The sequence below is a fragment of the Pelodiscus sinensis genome, chromosome 22 (assembly GCF_052426305.1).
Source record: "Pelodiscus sinensis isolate ZL-2025 chromosome 22, ASM5242630v1, whole genome shotgun sequence".
NCBI classification, from domain to species: domain Eukaryota; kingdom Metazoa; phylum Chordata; order Testudines; family Trionychidae; genus Pelodiscus; species Pelodiscus sinensis.
Window position 1 is genome coordinate 9,657,330 of NC_143073.1, and position 25,376 is coordinate 9,682,705.

At 56.9% G+C, this 25,376-nt stretch overlaps 1 protein-coding gene across 3 annotated transcripts in view; it reads right to left on the reverse strand.

Annotated features, from left to right (window-relative positions):
• Positions 1-25,376, reverse strand: part of SEMA6C (semaphorin 6C) — a 110,209-nt gene that overhangs the window by 37,722 nt on the left and 47,111 nt on the right. For all 3 annotated transcript variants that reach the window (XM_075908167.2, XM_075908166.2, XM_075908168.2), the window contains 5 exons: positions 6,183-6,385; positions 5,599-5,713; positions 3,595-3,652; positions 983-1,039; positions 202-303 (listed from right to left, as the gene is read on the reverse strand). In XM_075908167.2, the coding sequence (XP_075764282.2) occupies positions 202-303; positions 983-1,039; positions 3,595-3,652; positions 5,599-5,713; positions 6,183-6,300 (450 nt within the window). In that variant the 5' untranslated portion in view covers positions 6,301-6,385. The remainder of the gene's footprint in view (positions 1-201; positions 304-982; positions 1,040-3,594; positions 3,653-5,598; positions 5,714-6,182; positions 6,386-25,376) is intronic.

Here is a 25,376-nt window from a genome sequence, read left to right on the forward strand (position 1 = left end):
GCAGCCCTGGGAGTGTGCAGGGTGCTAAGGGCGAACAGATCCGACCCGCAACCGCTGCCCATCCGCTCCCAAGCGCCACCGCTTCAGCCCCTGCAGCCCAGCAGGGGCAGCATGAGCTAAGCAGGGATCAGGCTTGGTCCTGCGGGGCTCTGGGATGCTGTAGACAGAGCCGTGCGGGGGACGGGTGGGTGATGCCCTCACCTTGTAGGTCCGACACATGGGATTGAAGGAATTCGTCCCGCAGGCAAAGAGGGTCCGGTCGTTCTTGGGCACCAGCACCTTGATGTAGTTGTAACATTCGTCCTGCCGGGGGATAGCCGGGATCCAAGTTAAAGGGAATTGGGGAGGAGGTGTGGGTCTCCTGGCATTGGGGGGCAGAGGTTGGCAGTGGGAAAGAGGGGTCTGTGAGGTGGGGGTGGGTCCCCTGATATGGGGGAGTGTGATCAGGTGGCATGGAGAAGCAAGAAGGAGGTGCGAGGGTGGGGAGTCGGCCACCTGGGGTGAAGCGGGTGTATAAATCACCTGGCACCAGCCCCTGGGTTCACAGATGAGCGAGGAAGAAAGGAGCTGGGAATAACGAGACCTCCCTCTTCCCTAGCCCCTTCCAGCCTGCAGGATCTCAATGCTTACGCCCAGAGCACTGCTGGAATGCAGCCACCTCTGGGGTGGAGGCCAACATCTGATGGGGACATGGGATGTGGCACAATGCTGGGGGCGGGGCCCTGAGCCGAACCCCACGGCAGCTGTAGAGTAGTGGGCTTTGCACTGGGCCCTTAGACCGCAGCTCTCAGGAAGGGGGGGGGGGGATGAATCTTCCAGATGCCCGGAGCTGCCCCTTGCTACAGGAACTCAGAGACCCATGAGGGAGAGCAGTTCCAGGACTTGTAAGGGGACATGTCCAGCCACCAGCTCCCCCTCCCCGGGGCGGCCTAGGAGTCAACACTTGTACAGGAACGCCTGGAGGCAGAGCCGCATTACTTACCTGCAGCTTCCCACGCATGGCGCAGTTTTTCATGTCTTGGGTCTTCCAGGTGAGGTGCTAGAGAAGGGGAAGGAAAGGCAAAGGAGGGGGATTAGGGGCGTGGGACCACACAGGCCTCTGCCTAAGGAAGGGAAGGACATGACAGGACCACAGAGGAGGTCACAGGATGCTCTGTGGACAGCTCCAGACACCAGCTTTTAACCCTGAAAATTGCAGCAAGGGAGGTTGAGGCTGGATGTTAGGAAAAAACGTCCTACCTGTCAGGATGGTTAAACACTGGAATAAATTGCCTAGGGGGGTCGTGGAATCCCCATCGCTGGAGATATTTCAGAGCAGGTTGGACAGACACCTATTGGAATGATCTAGACCAGTGTTTCTCAACCTGAGGTACGAGTACCCTCAGGGGTACGCGTGAGACGTCTGGGGGGTACGTCAACACCACTAAAATTTGGAGAAAAATGAATTTTTGTTTTAAGTTTTATGGCGCTTTATTATTGTTGTACTTTTTACACCCAAAAGTTCCATTGCCCGGCTATGATGAAGTTGTTTAAACAAATGTGTGTTGCGATGGTAGAAAAAAAATGTGTGTCCGAAAACTGTAGGTACTGGGGGCACTTATAATTTTTTTTTTTAAAAAAGGGGCACTTTATAAAAAAAAAAAGGTTGAGAGACATTGATCTAGACGGGGCTTGGTCCTGCCGTGAGGGCGGGGGACTGGACTTGATGACCTCTCGAGGTTCTTTCCAGTTCCAGGATTCTATAATTCTGAGCGTGGAGGGCCAAGATCAATAGCACTGGAAAGGGATCACAAGAGGACATCAAGTTCAGCCCCCTGCCCTCGCAGCAGGACCAAGCACCGTCTACTCTAGACCATCCCTGACAGGTCTCTGTCTAACCTGCTCTTAAATATCTCCAGGGATGGAGATTCCACAACCCCCCTAAGGAATTTATTCCAGTGTTTAACCACCCTGACAGGCAGTTTTTCCTAATGTCCAACCTAAACCTCCCTTGCTGCAGTTTAAGCCCATTGCTTCTTGTCCGATCCTCAGAGGCCAAGGAGAACAATTTTTCTCCCTCCTCCTTGTGACACCCTTTAATCTCCAGGCCAGTGTTCTAAACTCCGGATCCAGAGGTCCTGACTCCAGACTCCCTGCTCTAACCACTGGAGAACACTCCCTTTGCAGAGCCGGGAACAAAGCCCACAAGCTCTGTGTCCTGGCCCCCCTGCTCTAACCACTGGAGAACACTCCCTTTGCAGAGCTGGGAACAAAGCCCACAAGCTCTGTGTCCCGGCCCCCCTGCTCTAACCACTGGAGAACACTCCCTTTGCAGAGCTGGCAACCAAGCGGGGAGGTACATTCACCTTGTTATGTTACATGTGACTTCTACTGTCCTATAGTAACCTGACGTGCGTGCCTCAGTTTCCTGGGGCACTGCACCAACACCTAGTTGGCGATGCGAATTTTGGGTGTGATTCCCATTGAGGGAGGCTACCCCAACCTCCCTCAACTCCACCTTTCTAACCTGAGCAGGAAGGGGGTGCGACAAGGTGACACTTTTTGCCTGGGAAGCAGGACAAAGGCAAGAGGAAGAGCCTGCCGGGGGGGGGGGGGGGGGAAGAGTTAGGGCCAGGAAGTGGGAGAGGGTCAATCGTGGCTGGCTGGGGAGACATAAGAAGGACCAAGGCCCTAGCTCTGGGCTCCCCTCTCCCCAAGATGGACTGTCCCGGCTGCTTCTGGTTCCTGCGCTGACAAGTCTGTTCTATGCTGTTAACTAATGAACCTTCTGTTCTACCTGCCGCCTGAGAGTCACGTCTGACTGCGGAAGGGGGTGCAGGGCCCTCTGGCTCCCCCAAACCTTAGGGGACAGCCGGGGATAAATCCCCCAAGCCCTGTGCTCCAGCCCCCTGCTCTAACCACTGCCCCACACATAAGAATGGCCACACTGGGTCAAACCAAAGGTCCATCCAGCCCACTATCCTGTCTGCCAACAGTGGCCAATGCCAGATGTCCCACAAGGAGGGAAAACAACAGGTAATCCTCATGTGATGCCTCTCCTGTCATCCATTTCCAGACACACATAGGGACCCCATTCCTACCCATTCCGGTTAATAACCATTGATGGACCTAACCTCCATGAACTTATCTAGCTCTTTTTTGAACCCTGTTCAAGTCCAAGTCTTCCCCACATCCTCCGGCAAGGAGTTCCACAGGTGGATTGTGCGCTGAGTGAAGAAAAACTTCCTTTTGTTTGTTTTAAACCTGCTGCCTATTGATTTCAATTGGTGATCCCCAGTTCTTATGTTAGGGGAACAAAGTAAATCACTTTTCCTTATTCACTTTCTCCACACCGGTCCTGATTTTATAGACCTCTCTCCTAGCCCCACAGCCTCCTCTTTTCTAAGCTGAAAAGTCCCAGGCTTTTTAATCTCTCTTCCTATGGGACCCGTTCCAGACCCCTCATCATTTCTGTTGCCCTTTTCTGAACCTTTTCCAATGCTGATACATCTTTTCGGAGTGGAGGCGACCATATCTATACGCAGTATTGAAGACGAGGGAAGACAGCCAGACATCCTCCCACATCCCAGCACAAAGACTCCCTTTCCTCCTTACCCTGTGGGGATAGAAGTCCTTTGTGGCCTGGCTGAGATCAAAGGCATACACATGGTCCCTGCGGGGGGAGAGAGAGAGTGAGACGGGCATGTGATAATCTCCTGAGGACGTCAGCAGGCCGTGGCTGGGGGCAGGCTAGGCTGGGCTGGGCTGGGGGTCTGTGCATTGGTGTGCTATGGTCGTGGGCAAGGTGTATGAGCAGGCTCCGGCTGTGTGAGGGGTGTGCAAGCTGCGGGCCAGGCTCCTGCCTGGGCTGGGACAGGTGTGTGCTATGGCTGAGGAGGTAGGGGGGGCCACACAGGGGTTGTGAGAGGGCTGTGTGAGGTGTAGGAGGAGGTGCAAGTCCTATGGCTGGACGAGGGGGGTGTACACCTGGTGGTTGTGTGCGAGGCATGTGAGATGCGCTCTACGGCTGTGGGATGGGGTGTGTACATGGGGTTGTGCAAGGGGCACGGGAGGTGTGTGCTGTGAGTGTGTGGGAGGGCTGTTCTCATACTGCGGTTGTGAGAGTGCTAGAGAAGGTTTGTGCTGTAATGAGGGAGGGAGGTGTTCACCCTCCGGCTGGGCAAGAGGCATGGACACTGGTGTTTGGGTGAGGGGTGGAGGCACAGGTGGCTCAGGGAGGTGTGTGTGCACACAGGCGGTTGGTAAGGGGTGTGGGCACAGGCAGCTCAGGGAGGTGTGTGCACACAGGCAGTTGGCAAGGGGTGTGGGCACAGGCGGCTCAGGGAGGTGTGTGCACACAGGCGGTTGGCAAGGGGTGTGGGCACAGGCGGCTCAGGGAGGTGTGTGCACACAGGCGGTTGGCAAGGGGTGTGGGCACAGGCGGCTCAGGGAGGTGAGCACACAGGCGGTTGGTAAGGGGTGTGGGCACAGGCGGCTCAGGGAAGTGTGTGCACACAGGCGGTTGGTAAGGGGAGTGGGCACAGGCGGCTCAGGGAGGTGTGTGCACACAGGCGGTTGGTAAGGGGTGTGGGCACAGGCGGCTCAGGGAGGTGTGTGCACACAGGCGGTTGGTAAGGGGTGTGGGCACAGGCGGCTCAGGGAGGTGTGTGCACACAGGCGATTGGTAAGGGGTGTGGGCCCAGGCGGCTCAAGGAGATGTGTGCACACAGGCGGTTGGTAAGGGGTGTGGGCACAGGCGGCTCAAGGAGGTGTGTGCACACAGGCGATTGGTAAGGGGTGTGGGCACAGGTGGTACAGGGAGGTGTGTGCACACAGGCGGTTGGTAAGGGGTGTGGGCACAGGTGGCTCAGGGAGGTGTGTGCACACAGGCGGTTGGTATGGGGTGTGGGCACAGGCGGTTCAGGGAGGTGTGTGCACACAGGCGGTTGGTAAGGGGTGTGGGCACAGGCGGCTCAGGGAGGTGTGTGCACACAGGCGGTTGGTAAGGGGTGTGGGCACAGGCGGCTCAGGGAGGTGTGTGCACACAGGCGGTTGGTAAGGGGTGTGGGCACAGGCGGCTCAGGGAGGTGTGTGCACACAGGCGGTTGGTAAGGGGTGTGGGCACAGGCGGCTCAGGGAGGTGTGTGCACACAGGCGGTTGGTAAGGGGTGTGGGCACAGGTGGTTCAGGGAGGTGTGTGCACACAGGCGGTTGGTAAGGGGTGTGGGCACAGGCGGTTCAGGGAGGTGTGTGCACACAGGCGGTTGGTATGGGGTGTGGGCACAGGCGGTTCAGGGAGGTGTGTGCACACAGGCGGTTGGTAAGGGGTGTGGGCACAGGCGGCTCAGGGAGGTGTGTGCACACAGGCGGTTGGTAAGGGGTGTGGGCACAGGCGGCTCAGGGAGGTGTGTGCACACAGGCGGTTGGTAAGGGGTGTGGGCACAGGTGGTTCAGGGAGGTGTGTGCACACAGGCGGTTAGTAAGGGGTGTGGGCACAGGCAGCTCAGGGAGGTGTGTGAACAGGCGGTTGGTATGGGGTGTGGGCACAGGTGGTTCAGGGAGGTGTGTGCACACAGGCGGTTGGTAAGGGGTGTGGGCACAGTCTCTCTCCTCACTCACCGCGCAGCGATGAAGAGCGTCTGGTTGAGCCGCAGCATCCTCTGAAAGTCCAGGCCGAGCTGGGCCGTGTCATTGTCTCTGGCAAGGCCCCGGAAGCAGGGGTACAGGGAGGTGGCTGGCAGCAGAGGGGGGAAGGGCAGCCATTAGACACTTCCACCTCTGCCAGCACAGGGTCCCCCCTGACATGACGTCCCCAGGATCCCGACGCCAACGCGGTCCCCATGGCCACTAGTGACCTCCCAGCACAGCAGGGGTTAACTGGAGAGGGGACAGTGGCTGAAGGGAACCCCAATGTCCTCCATACGACACCCCTTGCACCTCACAGATAGCCCCTGTTCTGTTCCCAGGGGTCCCAGCCTTGGGGAGACTCCCCCACCCCAGGAGGGGGCCAACACTTGTACTCTCCTCTGGCGGGGGGAACACGTGGTCTAGCAGCCACAGCCAAGGCCACGAGGTGGCTCGCCCAGTGTCCTGTCTTGCAGGCAGCTGCCTGGGGTGACACAAACTTGGCAGGACTCATCCTAGCCCCGTGGCTCGACCGCAGCGGGTTCCCTGCTCTGGGGGGAACGGCCTGGGTGGCTTACGTGGCAGGTCCACGGTGCTGAGGGGCGCGAGGTCCTTGGGGAAGGAGAGGGCGGACGGCAGGAGGCATCGGCCCAGCAGGAGGAGCAGAGCGGCCGCCGCGGGGCAGGAGGGGGGCATCCTCGTGGCTGTCCCAGCCGGAGAGCAGAGCGGAACCGGCCGGGTCTTAGGTCTGGACCATCCTTCGCTCGCCCATCAGCAGGCCCTGCAGAGACGGGGGGAGGGACTGTCACTGTCACATCGACCTCGGAGCCCACGGCGCTGGCTCCATCCCAACCCCGCTGTGCCCTCGCTAAACCCCCGGGTCAGCGCGGGGTGCACGAAGCGCCCGTCCCTGCAAAACTGGGGCTGGGTGAGCTTCCCACAGGCTGCCCCCTAACTTTCAGGCATCCCCCTTTAGTTCAACCCGCCCCCCCGCACGCTGCTGCCGATTGATGGCACAGGAATGACGGGGTTAATCCCTCCAGGGAGAAGGCTCTGAAAGGAGGGGCTGTGCAGACAGAGAGGGACCCCATGCCTGGGGGGAGAATAGCTGGCATGGGGGAGGGAGGAAAGGGAGGGGGGGAACCGGATGTGCTGGGGAAGGAATGGGATGCGCACAGGTACTATCAGGCAGGGCAGGTTACTGAAGGGACAGTAATTTATGGCTGTTTTCTAAGGTGTGTGTACAAATGGGAACAGATGGTCCATTTGCACCTATAAACTCTCCCCCCCCCCTAAAAAAAATGTAAGGTTTTATTGGCAACAGCGGGGCCAAGAGGCTAATCAGAGGGAAAGGCAGACACGGACAAGTCACCAGCACTGTGAAGGCCTCATCTCCCCATTAGACAGAGGGGGGGAAACTGAGGCAGGAAAGGAGCCGTTACCCCAGGTCACACAGTTGGGAATCTTGGGAAAGAAGAGAACCCATCACCACGAGATCGCATTCCCCTCTCTACAGCCCACACGCCCAGACATCTAGGTCCTTCCTCTAACCATTGGATCACACTCCCCTTCCAGAGCTGGAGAGAAAACGCAGGAGTCCTGACTTCCAGGCCCTCCTGCGTTGCCCCTCCGGCCTGCTGCCCTCCTCAGGCTGCAAACAGAACCAAGGACTCCGGATGCTCGTGGCTGATTCTGTGTCCCTCTGGCAGCACAGACTCCGCAAAGAGCACTGGGTTAATTTACCCCAGCTTTTACCGCCTTTTCACCTTGCGCGGGCTTTCCCCGCCCGCCCACTCCCCTGCTCTAACCACTAGGCTCCATGCCCTAGGCCAAGGTGCCCTAAAAGCAGCCACATGGGATTTGGGGAAGTTGAGGGACCCTAAGAACCCAGGCCTGCTCCAGGCAGCCAGGCCAGAAAGCCCTGGCCAGGCTGCAGCCGTCCTTAGAATACCCAGGCGACGCGGGCGTTCTGGGATCGGCAGGGGCACAAACATACCCCCCCCCGCAACCCCACCATGTCCTGAGGGCTGGAGTTCGCCCCAGGCCAGGTTTTAAATAGCCCTCGGGTGAGTTTAATTAGCAAACAGGGCACCCGACACCCACCCTGCCTGGCTGGCGCATGGGGCTGGCCAGCATTAGGGAGCAGCAGCTGGCACAGGGGGTCGAGTTACATTGGGAGCGGCAATGGGGGTAGGAGGAAGCTCAGAGGGGGAAGAGCGGGGGCTGGAGGTCCAAAGGGTGGAGGATGTTCCTTCTCCTGTGGGGGGGGGGGTGTAAAAGAGGTGTGTGTACAAGCATGTGGGAAGAGTCTGGGGGTGCATAAGGGCTGTGTCTGGGAAGGCTTTGGGAATGTACAAGGGGAATGTACAGGCTGGGTGTGAGGGGAGGGGAGGCTGTAAGAGCTGTGTGTGTGAGGTGAGGGAGAATAAACGGGGGCATACAGGCTGTTGTGTGTGAATGTGGAAAGGGGGTGAACAAGCTGTGTGTGTGAGGGGAGTGGAAAAGGGGTGCATATGAGCTGGGTTTGCAAGGGGTGTAGGGTGTTCAAAGGGGTGTGTATAAGCTGTGTGCGAGAGAGAAAGGTGTGAGGGTACAAAAAGGGTGTATAAGGGCTCTGTGTGTGAGAGAGGCGTATAAGGGGGTTATGGGCTGTGTGTGTGTGTGTGTGTGTGAGAGATGTGGGAATGCAACAGGGGTGCATATAGGCTGTGTGTGTGAGGGTTGTGGCGATGTTCGAGGGAGGTGTACGAGCTGTGAGAGGTGTGTGAGAGGTGTAGGGGGATAGAGGGAAGTGTACAAGCAGTGTGTGGGGGAGGAATGGGGGTGTTAAGAGGGAGGCGTATGAGCAGTATGTGTCAGGGTGTAGCGATGTTAGAGGTAGGCATACAAGCAGTGTGTGGGGGAGGAATGGGGGTGTTAGAGGGAGGTGTATGAGCAGTATGTGTCAGGGTGTAGCGATGTTAGAGGTAGGCATACAAGTGGTGTGTGGGGGAGGAATGGGGGTGTTAGAGGGAGGCATATGAGCAGTATGTGTCAGGGTGTAGCGATGTTAGAGGTAGGCATACAAGTGGTGTGTGGGGGAGGAAGGGGGGTGTTAGAGGGAGGCGTATGAGCAGTATGTGTCAGGGTGTAGCGATGTTAGAGGTAGGCGTACAAGCGGTGTGTGTGGGAGGAATGGGGGTGTTAGAGGGAGGCATATGAGCAGTATGTGTCAGGGTGTAGCGATGTTAGAGGTAGGCATACAAGTGGTGTGTGGGGGAGGAATGGGGGTGTTAGAGGGAGGTGTATGAGCAGTATGTGTCAGGGTGTAGCGATCTTAGAGGTAGGCGTATAAGCGGTGTGTGTGGGAGGAATGGGGGTGTTAGAGGGAGGCATATGAGCAGTATGTGTCAGGGTGTAGCGATGTTAGAGGTAGGCGTACAAGCGGTGTGTGTGGGAGGAATGGAGGTGTTAGGGGGTGTGTACAAGCGGTGTGAACTGCTAGAGGGGTGTACGTGCAAGGGGCGTGTGTGACGGGTGCAGTGAAGATTCTCCTCCCAGACACACCCAGGACAGCCACCCCCGGGCTGCCAATTAGCAAGTCCTGCCCACAGGGCCTCCCCGGGAGACAGCCCACAGCCCGTGCCCTGGAGCACAGGCAGGCGGTGGCGTCAGCGCAATGCGTGCTGACGGGGGCTGACGCGGGTTGGCTCCCACGGGAGCCTGAGGAAATCTCCCTGGAAATTCCACTGGGGGGGAACTTCCCACGCAGGCTGGAGATGGGCTTGTCCCCCCAAGCGCTCCCCAGACTGCAGGCACGGTGGGGGGAGGGAGCATAACAAATACGGATGGCCAGACTGGGTCAGACCAAAGGTCCATCCAGTCTAGTGTCCTGTCTGCCGACAGCGGCCAATGCCAGACGCCCCAGAGGGAGTGAACCGAACAGGAAACCAGCCAGTGATCCATCCCCTGTCGCCTACTCCCAGCTTCTGACAGAGGCCAGAGACACCATCCCTGCCCATCCTGGCTAATCATCACAGATGGACCTACCCTCCATGAATGGATCTGGCTCTTTTTGGAACTTTCGGAGAGACCAGCCAACTGGGGGACAGGGAAGCGGGGTGCTACTGCAAAAGCCAGGTCAGCAGCATTTTTGGAGCCAAGCCCCGACAGACAGACTTGTTTGAAAAGGAAAATGGTGAAACCAAATTCCAGAAGCATGTTTCCAGCTCACCCCTCCTCTCCCATCACCCCTGCTCTGACCACTAGATCCAACTCCCCTCCTAGAGCTCCTTCCCATAGAACCCAGGAGTCCTGAGTTCCAGTCCCCGCCCCCTGCTCAAACCACGAGAAGCCACTCCCTTCCCCGGGCTGGCCGTACAGACCCCGGAGTCCTGACGGCCAGTCGCCTGCCCTAACCACTGCTCCGTGCCACCTGCTGCCTCAGTGCCACTCCCCTTTCCCCTTGGGCCGCGGCAGGGGTCGGAGAGCAGCCCCAGGATGGGGAAATCACGGCCGAAGCCCAAGTAATGCCCTACACGAGGGCAGAAAATGATAATTACATTGAGACTTGAGGGGACCCGGTTCCAGGGCGATTTTCTAGCTCAGAGCCAGGAGTCAAGTGCCAGGCTTTATAAATAACCTGGCGCGCTCAGGCGGGAGTGGTGAGCCGGGATGGGAATTTGTGCGGCTGGATTTCTGGGGAGGAGAGGGGCTGGGGTCCCGGCTGGGGGCAGCAGGGGTTAGCTGGGGGGGCAGTGCTGGGGAAGAAGGGAGGAGAGAAAAGAGGAGGGAATAAGGCGGGCGGGGACAGAGAGATGGAGGGAGGCTGGGCTGAGTGTGAAAGAGAGGAGGGGAGGGGGGAGCGACTGCGTGCCAGAGGGAGAGAAAGAGGGAGCGGAGCTGAGGGGAGAGGGAGAGATCGGCTGGGAGGGGTCTGAGTATGGAAATGACTAGCAACGAGTGTGTGTGCGCACAAGAGGGGGGGTGTCCGTCCCCAAGCAGGGGGATGCATGGCATAGGGAATGTGTGTGCCAATTCGGTAGGGCAAGACACAGCTGTGTTTGTGTGTTGATATGTGTGTACCCGGGGGGACGATGCATGGTGTGTGTGTGTGTCGCTGAGATGGGGCAATGCATGGTACGTGTGTGTGCAGGAGGTGTACATCGCTGGGAGGGTGATGAATGGTGTGTGTGGAAGGGAGGTGTATGATGCTGGATAGGGGGTGATGTATATTGTGTGTGTGTGTATCCAGGAGGAATGAGGCTGTGTGCGTGTAGCTGTGGGTGGAGTGGGGGGTGGTGCATGGTGTGTGTGTGCGCGCCCAGGAGGAAGGAGGCCGTGCTTGCGGTAAGCTGGAGGAAGGGTGGGGGTGCTGCATGGAACAACGTTTAAAGGACACAGTCCCATAGCCAGATGCGGGCCAGGCTCTGGCCCTGGCGCTCTGGGCCCTGTGCTCTCGGCAGTTGCTGGAGCAGCTGAGCTGTGATGGTGCCTGCAGGCTAGACACCAGACTCCACGTACTCCTCCATGGCCTTCATACCCCTCCACGTATCCCTCCATGGCCTACACACCCCTCCACGTATCCCTCCATGGCCTACACACCCCTCCACGTATCCCTCCATGGCCTACACACCCCTCCACGTATCCCTCCATGGCCTACACACCCCTCCACGTATCCCTCCATCACCTTCATACCCCTCCACGTATCCCTCCATGGCCTTCATACCCCTCCACGTATCCCTCCATGGCCTACACACCCCTCCACGTATCCCTCCATCACCTTCATACCCCTCCACGTATCCCTCCATGGCCTTCATACCCCTCCACGTATCCCTCCATGGCCTACGCACTCATCCACGTATCCCTCCATGGCCTTCGTACCCCTCCACGTATCCCTCCATGGCCTACGCACTCATCCACGTATCCCTCCATGGCCTACGCACCCCTTTACGTATCCCTCCATGGCCTTCATACCCCTCCACGTATCCCTCCATGGCCTACGCACTCATCCACGTATCCCTCCATGGCCTTCGTACCCCTCCACGTATCCCTCCATGGCCTACACACCCCTCCACGTATCCCTCCATGGCCTACACACCCCTCCACGTATCCCTCCATGGCCTTCGTATGCCTCCACGTATCCCTCCATCACCTTCGTACCCCTCCACGTATCCCTCCATGGCCTTCATACCCCTCCACGTATCCCTCCATGGCCTACGCACCCCTCTACGTATCCCTCCATGGCCTACGCACCCCTCTACGTATCCCTCCATGGCCTACGCACCCCTCTACGTATCCCTCCATGGCCTTCGTACCCCTCCACGTATCCCTCCATGGCCTTCGTACCCCTCCACGTATCCCTCCATGGCCTACACACCCCTCCACGTATCCCTCCATGGCCTTCGTATGCCTCCACGTATCCCTCCATCACCTTCGTACCCCTCCACGTATCCCTCCATGGCCTTCATACCCCTCCACGTATCCCTCCATGGCCTACGCACTCATCCACGTATCCCTCCATGGCCTACGCACCCCTCTACGTATCCCTCCATGGCCTTCGTACCCCTCCACGTATCCCTCCATGACCTTCATACCCCTCCACGTATCCCTCCATCGCCTATGCACCCCTCTACGTATCCCTCCATGGCGTTCGTACCCCTCCACGTATCACTCCATGGCCTACACACCCCTCCATGTACCCCTCCATGGCCTTCATACCCCTCCACGTACTCCTCCATGGCCTACGCACGCCTCCACGTATCCCTCCATCGCCTTCGTACCCCTCCACGTATCCCTCCATGGCCTTCATACCCCTCCACGTATCCCTCCTTTGCCTACACATCCTTCCACGTATCCCTCCATCACCTTTGTACCCCTCCACGTACCCCTCCATGGCCTACACACCCCTCCACGTACCCCTCCATGGCCTTCGTACCCTTCCACATAACCCTCCATGGCCTACGCACCCCTCCACGGCCTACGCACCCCTCTACGTATCCCTCCATGGCCTATGCACCCCTCCACGTATCCTTCCTTCACCTACATGCCCCTCCACGTATCCATCTATCCTTTCCATGGCTGGCACATCCCTCTATGTATCCATCCATTGTCTCCACTGCCATGTGTCCCTCCATGTACTCAGCCGCCCCCTCCATCCGTCCAATGCCATAATACCCCATATGTACATCCACTGTGACACAGCCTGTCACATTCTCCATTCAGTCCTGTGCCATACACTCCCTCCATCCTCCCCTCCCTCCCGCCTGCTCTGTAACACCCCTCCATGGATCCCCTTCCTCACCCACCATCCAGTGCCACACACCCTCCCCACCTGTACCCATTCAGACCCCTCCCCTCCCAGCTATTCCCACATGCACGTCTCGCGCACCACCAACAGAAACAAAACACCCGGCTGCGGGCGCTCGGCCAATGAGCTGGGAGGCATTTGTATCTCTCCTGATTGGCTGCACAAGTGCACAGATAACAGGGACCGCTGGTACCTACGAGGGATGTAATAGTGTAGCCGATGAACCGATTATCCGATAAGCCAAAAGCGTATCGGTTAATGCTATAGACTACACGCATTTCCTTCCCTCCCTCTGACCAGTCATTTTTTAACAGGCTGGCCAGCAGCTGGCTCAGTCCTGGCTCACGACAGGCCCAGGACCTACCCCTGCTGTGGCTCTGCATTTAAAGTGTATTAGGAGCCAGGCGGGCAGGCAGCCCCTCTTAGTTCCAGTTTGCGCTGGGTCCGGGACTCACACCCTCCCCTCCCTGGGACAGGGGCTGATGCCAGCCCATGCTGCAGCCTCTGTATCAGAGGCAGTAGCATGGGGTGACAGGCAGCCGGTCCGTGAGGGGAGCTAGTTTTTAAATTGGCTTCCTTCACGGACCAGCTCCCGCCTGGCACCCCATGCTGCTGCCTCTGATAGAGAGGCAGCAGCGCAGGATGGCAGAGGACTCCCCAGGAGTGAGGCTGGAGTGCACTGGCTGCCGGTCCCACCCCCGGGGACTACAGAACAGGCGACTAACCGCTAAGAATTCATGAGGTTAATCGACTATTCAATTAACCGATATTTAACATCGCTAGTACCTACCCATACGCACTCCTTTAGCCATCAGCCCATCTATTGTAGGGATGGCAACAGGTGCCATAGCACCCGTGGGCACCACATTGGGACCACTGGCCTAAATAGTTCTCTACCTAAGCAGTTTGCTGGAGCATTCCCCGGCTGCAGGATTGGACCCATTGCGAGCCAGAACTGAGCTGGGCTGCCTGCCCGGCTCTAATACGCTTTAAATGCAGAGCTGCAGCAGCGGTAGGTCCCAGCCCTGTTTCAAGCCAGGACTGAGCCGGGATGCTGGCCAGCCTGCTAAAAAATGTACTGGCAAGTGTGGGGGGAGAAATGCGTGTGGTCTATAGAATTAACCTGGAAGCTTTTGCTTATCGGTTAATCGACTGCACTATTACATCCCGAATCTATTGCCCTAAATCAGTGGTCCCCAAACTTTCGGGGCTGCTGGGCGCCCAGGGGTGGGGCTGCTCATGCACCCGGGGCCAACACTGCACATGTGCCGTGCGCCGGGGCGGGGCCGGCCCAGACGATTTGGCGGGCACACATAAATGCTCCGGCAGGCGCCATAGCATCCGCGGGCACCACGTTGGGGACCACTGGTCTAAATACTTCTCCACCTAAGCGGTTTGCTGGAGCATTCCCAGGCTGCAGGATTGGGCCCAGTGTCTTCACAGTACCCTGCCTCTCAGCTGAGGGTGTGTGTGTGTGTGTGTGTGTGTGTGTGTGAGCGCGTGGGGGCGGGGAAGGGGAAGGTGATTTGAGCTCGCCAGCCTGTTTGCTAGTCCCAGCTCTCCATCCCTCCCGTCAGCCCCGAGCTCCCTGCTGCACGGCTAATTATGACTAACTGCGCCATCCCAATCACCTGCTAATTGGAAGTTGGGACTGATTAGCTGGGAGCTGCAATTTGATGGTGATGAGGCACTGGGTTAGAACAAAGCCTGGCCAGCATCCCACGCTGCAGGTTGCTTTTTTGGACCGTGGCTGGGAGGGGCTGGGGGAAGAACCTGGCACCCTGAAGACACCCCCCCAAGTTGGGCATGGTTCTCAGCCACGTCCTGCTGCAACTTGTCCTTTGCTCCATGGAGCCGGCCTGCAGTGAAACTGATGCTTGCTCCCCCAAAGTGGGGCGGGGGGTGGAGTTGGTCTCCCCAGCTGAGGGAAGAACGGTCAGTGGGCTTGGATTCTTGATCATGAAGAAAGCTGAGCTGGCGTGGCCAGAAGCCCTTCATGCATAAAAAACCTGGGCAACACCCAGGCCTGATCAAAACACTCCATGCCCAGGAGTAGGCCTAGTGCCATGTCCTGTCACTCAGTCACAATATCACCCACCACCGCCATTAAGAGGATGCAGGGGACCAGGGTTCTCACCAAAGTTCCTTCTCACTTTTTCCATCCAGGCGTGGAATAAAGTTTATTATGTTCACCAAGGCCTGTGCGGATGTGCACCACTACTGACGGCTAATCAGCTGGGCGGCATTTGAATCTCTCCTGGGTGGCTGCCCAAGCCCTCAGCTTACAGGGAACACTGGTGTTCACCCCAGGTCAGCCACCTGCCGGACAACGTTAGGCTGGAGAACCCTTCCTTGCTGCGTGCCTCAGTTTCCCCTCCCCTCAATCTGTCTGATTTGTTTGGGGCAGGGATTGTCTCTCACTCCGTATCTGTGACATGCCTGGCCCGAGGGGACCCCTCTCTCAACTGCTACCACAATGTGACAAAGCTGTTGTAAAAGCCAAGAAATCCTGGTTTAAGTCACCCTTAAGCCACTAGCGGTACTTTCTCTGAATCCCTGTTAATTGCCCTGCCTCCATGCTAACCCCACTGAAACAGCAGCTGTGGCCTGAGAGCTGGAAATAAGCAGAAAGGAGACGGGCAAGGCCTTGAGCCCCCCGGCTCCTCTGTTTACATCTAAACTGCTCCCTAGTAATAGGGGGATGGAGGTAGAAAACCACAGGACCGGCTGGGGCGATAGCTTCTCAATTGACTGTTTATTGGCCTTTTCCAGGAAGTCTCAGCAGGGAGACTCGCTGCATTTTGCTTTTCATGGCTCCCAGCGCTTGTTCCTGGAGATTGAGTTACAACGAAAATACACCCAGCGCCCGGGCTGATCGTCTGTTTCACTCGCGAGCGACTGAGACGAGAATTTCTCTCCCCCACCCCCCGCTGCCTTCACTGCCTGTCAGCAACCAGGACCTAGGTTCAGAGTCAATCAATGTGCCAGCGAACGCTGGTTATGAACCTCCAGACAGCACTGAATGAGAGGAGAGTTAAATCACTCCATTGATGTGGCTCGCCAGCTTAGCAGTACGTCACTGCCTTATGCCAGCCTTGAGGGCCTAGGTTCACTTCCTGCAGCAGCTCTGGCATAGTTAGGAAGGCTTTACCATGAGCAGTGATGCCTAGTGGATAGATTGCTACCCAGGGACTAAAGAGACCTGAGTTTCACACCCACCTCTGCCACAAACCTGCTGGGTGACCTTGGACAAAGGCCTTCCCTGTGCCTCAGTTTTTCCATCTGTGAAATGGGCATAACCATACTGCCCCCCCCCCCCTTGTAAAGTGCTACAGGGTGTCCTGCCATTCTCCCAGCACAACAGCCACAGAATTCTCCCTGGTGTGGGGTGCTAGGATCCTGTCTGATTTCTCGACGGGGAGCATGGAACGGCCCCGGCTGAGAACAGAGCCTTGTCACACCAGCCACTGCCCAGACTCTCAGCCCACGCGTGGGAAAGGCAGGAATTTTATCCCCCATTTTACAAAAGAGAGCAGAGCCCTGGGCTGTCCGGGGTGTCCTTGCGGCTTGTACGGATGCCCCCCGAGCTGGCTTCAATCTAGCAAAGCTGCAGCAGCATGGGCTGCGGCACCAGCTAGTTGCCCAAATAATCACCCAGTGGGTGGGAGTAAGGGAGGGGGCTTGCACAGGGCTTCTTGGCTCCAGTAGCCGCGTGAGCCCCAGGAAACCTTGCCGTGGTAACGTCGACACACGCCGCGGCCCCGCCCCTGCAGCGTCGCCAGAGCCTCAGGATAAGAGGCAGCAGGTGGAGAGTGACAGGGGAGCACAAGGGAGCAAGGAGACAGCACCGGGCCAGCGTCTCCCCCTGCTCGCTCCCCTGGATCCCATTCTGACGAGCAGCCGATGCTGGCGGAAAGCTCCCAAGCAGCGGCAGCGACGCCAGCGCAACATACGGAGAGCGGTGAATTCTGGAGGGAGGGCTGGGGGAACAGACGGCAGAGACGCCTTTCCAATGCAGACCGAAAATTAATTTCTTCCACACGCTCCGTGCTTCGCCTGCCACAATTCCCACCAGCCCAGCGGGGCACACGCCGCGCGCTCCTCTGCCAGCACAACCGGGGAGGTGAGAAGGATGCCGGGGCGGATTTGTTTACACTTGATAAACTGACATTCCAGCCAACTTATAATTAGGCTGATGGGGAAGGGCCCTTTTTTTTGCTTTCAACACCATCTAAAAATAGTCCGGGAGTAACACGAAGAGACGGTTTCTTTTTACCCCAGGGCAGAGTAGCCAGGGCCCAGCTCTCTCTGCCCCGGCTGGCCCAGGCTGCAGTCTGCGGCGCGAAACACATCGGGGGATTGCAAAGGTGGGCGAGGATCGTTTTTCACACTTGACAGATGGAGAAAAATGAGGCAGAGAGAGATGGGAAATTACTGACCCAGCTCCACACAGCAAGGAGTCAGCTGTGTTGAGTACAGAGCTTCCGCACCTTCAGCCACCAGCTAACTACTAGCAGCGCTAACTACTAGACCACACTGCCTCCTATGTCTGGGAACAGAACCCAGGAGTGGCTTCCAAACCCCTCCTAGCTCTAGCCCACTCGACCTCACTCTCCTCCCAGGGCAGAGAACAGAACAGTCCTTCCTGTCCTTTGCCCTACAGCCTCATGGGTGGCCAAAGGGTGTTGGACTCATGCCAGTCCCACCAGCTCCACTCGGGGGGTGGGGTGAGCCCCACATACACCGGTGAGTCTAGAGCAAACCAGACTGGCTCATTACTGCTGCTGGGGGGGAGCCCCACGAGGCTCCTCCATCTCCAGTCCCTACAACTCACCACTGGGTTGGGGTGGGGACCCTCGGGCCCGTTTCCATGCCACCAAAAACTCCCACCAGATCCATCACTCAACCAGCCCCCTGGCTGGCCAGGCACGAGATGATCCACAGCAGCCAAATGGTCTGGTCAGCCCAAGGGGCGAGGCACCCAAGACAAGGGGGGGCTGACGATGGGCAGAAAATGCAAAACTTTCCCCTTCTGCGGCTGCCCTGCCTCCTCGCCTCCAGTCCCACCTCCAGGCCCTGCCTGTCCATTTAGCCAAACCCTTCCCCCACCCAAAGGATAAATAAGACTGAACCCAAAGATCCCTGGTGCTGCCGTGCCACCTTCCCACTGGCTCTGTGAAACCCCTGTCCCCTTGCACAGGGGGCTGTCTTGTTAGTCTAAGGTAGGGGTGGGCAAATTCCAGCCCGGGGGCTGGATCCCATCAGCCAGCGTTAGCCCCTGGCGTGCCTCCACCCCGCCGTATATACCTGCGCCTCCACAGATATGAACCACAGCTCCCATTGGCCGCGGATCACCATTCCTGGCAAATAGGAGCTGCCATCGTCCGCACCTGTGGAGAGGCAGGTCAGTATAGCAGCCGTAGCCCCCCAGTGGCTAACCCTGGGGAACCACTGCTGTTTTATTGCCCACCCCGGCTCTACGGCAGGGAGTGTCTCGTCTGTACAGCGCCTGGCCCCAATGGGGCCCTCTTCTCAGTTGGCACCCAGGCGCTCCTACAAAATAAACAAGCTCAATCAGTGCTGCCCCGTGGATGATCAGTGTTGTGAAGCTGCAATCTTTGGTAGCAGGCTGGCTCAGAAACTAAGCTAGCCAGTAGCCTGCATCTGTCAGTGGCTGGCAACAGCTGGAACAGGTTGCCCGCAAAAGTCCGGCCGCCTGCAAGAAGTTTAATCCGCTAAACACCTGCCTCTCTGCTTTGGCTCTGGAAGGGCGAGGACCCATCTCAGGCCAGCTCTGCGGGAGGGGAAGGTGTTGGGATTTTTCCCGGTTGCAGGAACCAGGTGAAAAGAAGGGCGGGGAAAAGCACAAATGTGGAGGAGGACCCCCCATTGGCTGAGACACTGTCAAAACATCGATGCCTTCACGCCATCTGTCTGGGATAAAGACACCTGCCAGGGTGGCCTATAAATACACCAGGCATGAGGGGGCTCAGCCACCAGCGAGCTGCTGTGATTATAGGGAGGCCTGCCAGACAGCAGTGGAGGGGGACGGGGCTAGATCTACACTGCAGGCTTCTTTCGGAAGGACCTTTTTCCGGAAGAGATCTTCCAAAAAATCTTCTTCCCAAAGAGAGTGTCCCCACACAAAGACGCATCAAAAAAGCGATCTGCTTTTTCAAAAGAGAGTGTCCACACTGAATGGACGCTCTCTCGCGTTTACTACGGGCGGAGTGGCTACCAGGGCACCTGTGCTTTTTCCTCTTTCTTCTTCTTGCGAAAGAACTCCCTCTTCCGTGTCACACACGCCCTTTTGCGAAAGAGCTCTTTTGGAAAAAGGCTTCGTCCTTGTAGAAAGAAGATTACCAACATCGGAAAAACCCCTCTGTTCTTTCGATTTACTTTTGGAAGAATGCGATGGCAGTGTGGACGTAACTCAGGTGTTGTCGGAAAAACGGCTGTTTTTCGACAAAACTGTAGCGTAGACATGTCCAGGGTGCCTTCAAGCATGGGGACAGCACACAGCCTTCACCTCCAAGGCACAGGGCAGGAAATTGCGCATCTGTGCCACTGAATCTTTGGGCTCCTCTGTTTGCATCTGCGTCTCTTGTCTTGTTCTGAGATTGTACAGAACCTGGTGCCGAGGGGCCTGGTCCATGACAAAGGAGTTACCGTAATACACCTAATAGAAAATGTACAGCTCCTAGCACCATGCGGGTCTGTGGTCCATGATTGGGGCTATGAGGTGCTACTGTAATATACCTACTCTCACTCTCTATATAAACATTTTTTCCTATGGGATGACAGAGTGACATCATCACGTCACTCTGCGTCCCTCCGCCCACCTCCCCCCTCAGCCGCGCAGCCTCCCCCCTCACCAATAGCCCCGCCCCAGGAGCCCTGACCATGTGACTGCTCCATGAAATGGGGGGACGGCGGCTCTGTCCCTGCACGCCCCCTGGAGCAGCATCTGCTGCCCCTGGGCCCCGTTCCAGCTTGCCCAGCCCACATGCCTGGGGCGCGGCTTTGCTCTGGGCACTCTGGGGCCCAGCCACAGCGCTTGGGGGCTGCACTGCAGGTCTCCTCCCGAGCAAGCAGACGGTGACTCGGGGCCAGGCCCCTGGCTCAGGCAGGCTCTCCCAGGCCCGGCGCAAGCTGGGCAGGTCTTGGCCACCCCACACACCCGGCTCTTTGGGGACGGCGCGGTTACGCTGCACCGTGGCCACTTCCCTGGCTCTCTGGAGTGGCCCCTCTGCATTCTCTGGACTCACCACGGAGCAAAGCTGCCCCAGAGGCCGTTGGCACAGTGTTGCACAAACCCCAACAGACCTGTTCGGAAAGGCTGGGCTGAGCCCGAGCACGCAGCTCGACGGTTTATTTCATGTCAAATGGAGAGGGCGGGGTATAATAGCAGGGACAGTTATACTCACACATGACCACAGGGGGGCAGCAGGCGCTTCAGCGAGCAGCCGGTGGCCAGCAATCCCCACCACCCTGGCCTGCCCTGGGAGCATCTGCCGGCCACTGTGCAGCTGCCCTGGGCCAGGCCTTGGAAAACGCCAGCTGCCCCTGGGCCAGCCTTGAGGAGAAGCTGGCAGCCACCCACACCCCCTCCCCGTCCCCAGGGCCCCCCCTCCTCCCTATCCCCTTCCCTGACTCCTACATCCCCACCTCCTGCCTTGAGCCCCCATCCTCCTCCTCACCACCCAACCGTGACTCCCGCACACCCTCAGCTCCCTGCCATGAGCCCCTCCTCAAACCCCGACTCTGACACCTGCACCCCCCACCTCCAGCCTCCTACCCTGAACCCCCCATATTCCCAAGGCCCTCCCCTGACTCCTGCACCTCCCACACCGCCACCCCCTATCCTGAAGGGCCCAAGCATCAATGACTACGTCTTCTAGTTGTTCCTAAGAGCTACCTGGCCAGCTCATCCCTCCTCTCCAGTCACACGACTGGGTCTTTTCACCAGCCCGGCTATATCACACTGTACCCGGCCCAGTCAGAAAAGCATCCCCCCGACTCCCAGCACGGAGCAGGAAAACAGCAAACCACCCTGCTCCAGAGCCAGCCAGGCCAGGTTACACATGGAGAGTGAATCTGAAGGGCAGCCCAGCAGATACCAGTGACAACACTTGGCTTTGTTATTAAGGATATCCACCCAGCACCACCCCACTCAGCACCGTCGCCCTGTGGACTAGGCCACTCCCGCGGCCATAGAGCTATTTACCCTCTTGGCCAAACGCACCAGGATTTGAACCAGCGACCACCACTGCTAAACGCACAGGCAGCTAATGCCTGAGGGAAGACCCCCCTGGCGGGGCACGAAGAGACCCACGGATGCACCAGATTAGCCACAAAGGGGGAGCAGCTACAGACCTACACCGCAGGGGTACGCACCATGGGAATGGGGGACGAGGGGGGAGCCCCTGGGATACAACAATCCCCCCACACATCTGAGGTCCGAGCTCCATCCCTGCCCGCTGGGCCAGCCTTCCCAAGGGGGGAAAGTTGGACTGGGCCCACCTAAGCTTGGCCACGCTCGTTCGGGTCGGACTAAGGACTGCGCCCAGGGGTCAGACGAGACGACGCCAATGGTCCCGCCTTGCCTTGGCATTCAGGGCACCGGTTCCCTTTGGAAACGGGGCGCGGGCACTGTGTGTGCCGGCTGCAGGAGTGTCGGGGCGTGTGCCACACGTGTCCTGAGCACCGCAGGGTCATAGATGGCTAGCCACGACCAACAGCGATGGGTCGCTCAACTCTGTAGGGATGGATTAACCCTTTATTCAGACACCTGCTCAATCCATTGGGAGCCCCCTTCCAAATGGAAACCCAATGTGAGCCGGTGGAGGGCACGAGGATGGAATGAGGCCTCTGAAGTGGCCCCCTCATCTCCGGCCATTAAGATACAGAGCGTGTCCTGCCCTGCCACCCCAGGCTCTCCACGGCTGTCGGCTCGCATGGCGCCAGGCTGTCATGCCATCTTACAGGTGGGACTGGCTGCAGGAGGGGGGTCGCCAGGGGCTTCAAGCAGGGATGGGGCAGGGAAGGCTTCAGAGCTGGGGAAGGGAGCATGAGAAGAGGTCAGGTGGTGCCAAAGTTTGGCTGACTCTGCTGCTATGCCTCCTTCCGCTGGGCAAGCGGGGAGCCACAATAAGAAGCCATGGATCGAAATCCACGGAACTAAAATAAGAAGCCACTGAACTGAAATAAGAAGCCACGGATCGAAATCCACGGAACTAAAATAAGAAGCCACTGAACTGAAATAAGAAGCCACGGATCGAAATCCACAGAACTAAAATAAGAAGCCACGGAACTAAAATAAGAAGCCACGGATCGAAATCCACGAGCTAAAATAAGAAGCCACAGATTTGGTCGCTCTGGCCTCGGTCCAGCTGCAGTTACCACTTGTTGCGGATGCTCAGCTGTAGCTCCAAGGGGTGGCTGTGAGCCTCAAGTCTGGGACATCCCATGGCCACGCTCCAACAGCATCCGAGCAGCGGAGAGAACCCAGAAGTCCTGTCTCACCCCTCCGAGCTAGTTTCGCCCTCCCCCGCCCCACACACACACTCCTCACTCTCTCCCTCCCTGAATCCATCCGTTCCCTTTCCGCTCTATTATTTTTTAAAGAAAGATCCCAGCGCTGCTGTCGCTGCCACACGCGTCATTAGAGTGGTTAATTACACGGCTGCTGACGAGCCAGGCTCAGGAGGTGCCTCCAGCCTGTTTGGCTTTGCACAGCTCTCTTGGCAAGAGGGTGAGTGTGGGGAGCGGGGCTTTGGCCCGCTACAGGTTATGGGATGGGGACTGGGGTCTATTCCCAGGGCTGGAAGGGGAGTGGAGACTAATGGTCAGAGTGGGGCGGAGGGAACCAGGACTCCTGGGCTATGTCTACACTCGCGGCTTGTTGCGCAAGTAATATGCAAATGAGGCTAAGCGTGGAATATCGCCGAGCCTCATTTGCATACCTAATGAGCCACCATTTTTTTCAGAAGAGGCTCTTGAGCAAGAAGGAGCGTCTACACTGCCCCTTCTTGCGCAAGAAAAACCCTCTTGCGCAATGCCGTTCTTCCTGAAAAGTAATAGGTGTAACGGCGTTCCTCGGTAATAAAGACAGCCCTCCCCCCCCCACCTGGGAGCTGCTGCCCCTCCTTGCCTTCCAGCAGCCTCAATCTCCCAGGGCAGCTGTTCCCATCCAAAGCGGCTCTCTCCCTGGGCATGGGATAGGGTGACCAATCAGCAAGTATGAAAAATCAGAATGGTGTGGGGGCGGGATAGGCGCATATATAAGAAAATTCCCTGACTCTAAGGACTGTCCCTGTACAATCAGGACATCTGGTCACCCTAGCATGGGAACACTGTGAGTCTGGCTTTGCAGAGGGAAGATTCGTCCCCCATCCAGAACCTGAATCCCCACGGAGCCCCTACCACTCCGAAGGAAGGAGAAGAGAGGCCAGACTCTCAGGGGGTCCCATTTCTGCCTGTGGGACACGGATACGGGGATGGGAAGCAGTTCTGAGCCCTCTTTGTCACCCCTGTATCCAGTCAACCCATCCGGGATGTAAGTTAGAGCAGTCTCAGGGTGGCTCTAAGTTACTCTCTGCTTCCCATGATCCCTTTGGGGGCAGAGAATTGCCAGCAAGCGGAGTGCTGGGATCACCCCCCCCCCCCCAAGTGCTAGGGGCGAGGAGCAGGGTTGGTGCACTGGGAGTCTGTTTCCATGCACTCCAAGGCCCTTTGATGCGGCCAGGGTGGGGCACCGGGGCCAGAAAACTGTCCCGCCAAGCCCCGCCACACACACCCTCCTTGCTCATTCAGCAACATTTAGCGGTTTAATGCAAATTTAATGGCAGACAATTAAGCTCTGCGTCAAAGAGGATCCAGCCAGTAACAACCGTTCCCGCAGGCCCGCTCAGCGGTAATTTGTGTCAGCCTCAAATTGGTGCTTTGCTGCAATTTAAATATCGTCTCTAAGTGCGGATGCGTTGCCTTGGGGTGGGGAACTTGTAGAAAAATCAATGTGCCACCAGGACAGGCAGAGAGGTGGGCTGCATGTCCGAGTGGGGTGCTGCCCGCTCCCCCACCCCCATGGCAATAAACAAGCAGAGAGTTCTGGGATTTATCTACTCAATCTGCTCTGTCCCCATTTAACTGGTGGGGAAACTGAGGCACGCCACTTTTTTTAATTATTTGGTGATGCGAAAGGAAGCAGGTCCCACTGAACACACCAACAAAACTACCCCTTTCCTACTTTTGATTACAGTGCAACAGAAATGCCCCCAACCACACTAGCTCATAGGGTAACCAGCTCCTTACACGCCTGTCTAAAATATGTAGCAAAAAAAGCAAAAACCAAAACTGCATGATCACGGGAGACATCAGTTTGAGTGACACAAGCTGAAGGTCTCATATTGCCAGCTCCTTGGAATTTCTAAATATTATAGATCACAATTTCCTAACTCAAAACAGGTTGCAGCCAACACCAGGGAATACTACATTAGATCTTCCCTTGACATATAAAGAGAGACTGATCACAGAACTAACAATTAATGGCAACTTATGTATAAGTGATCCAGACATGATCACATTTACAATTTGCACACAGAATAAAGTCCAAACAAGCAACAGATATACCTGAGGCTTTACAAGGACCAGTTCCACACAGCTGAAAACTATTATTAGCCAAATCAGCTGGGCAGAAAAATGTACTCAGAAACATGTGAAAGATTATTGGGAACTGTTTAAGAATGCTTTAGCAGATGTGAAAGAAAACACAATTTCACAATCAAGAAAGAAAACTGTATTGGTTAAAAAAACAAAAGTCTGGCTTAGCGGGGAAGCGAAGGCAGCTATAAAAATATGTAACAAATGGAAAAAAAGGGGGAAATTGATAGTTACAAAAATAAACCAGAAGCTAAGAACTGTAGAAAATTGAGAAGGGAAGCAAAGGATACAAGACTTCTATTTCCTGTAGAATTAAGGATAATAAAGAGTTTATCTTATTATCTATTTTAGAAATGTGCGTCTGTCTGTCTGTCCGTCTACATCTAAACTATGGGTTTTGCTGGAAGAGGCAATGCAAACGAAGCACAGATTAGCGTTTTCTTGCGCTTCGTTTACATAATCTCTTCTGATCCATTTTTGGGCAAGAGGTTTTTGTGCAAACAAAACAAGCAGTGTGGATGTTTCCAAAAAGAGGTATAAGGATCTTGTACAAAAGCGGGGATTTGCACAAAAAGGAAACGTCCACAGCGCATGTTTTTGCGCAAAAACCTCCTGTGCAAAAACGGATTGGAAGAGATTACACAAATGAAGCGCAAGACAATGCTAATCCATGCTTCGTTTGCATTGCCTCTTCCAGCACAACCCGCAGTGCAGACGTAGCCTCTGTCTGTGAGTCCGTTTGTTCAAGAACTCCTCCTAAATGGTAAAAGCTAGGGCCACCAAATTTGCAGCTTCCTCTTAGCATAATTGAAAGCCAAGTCAG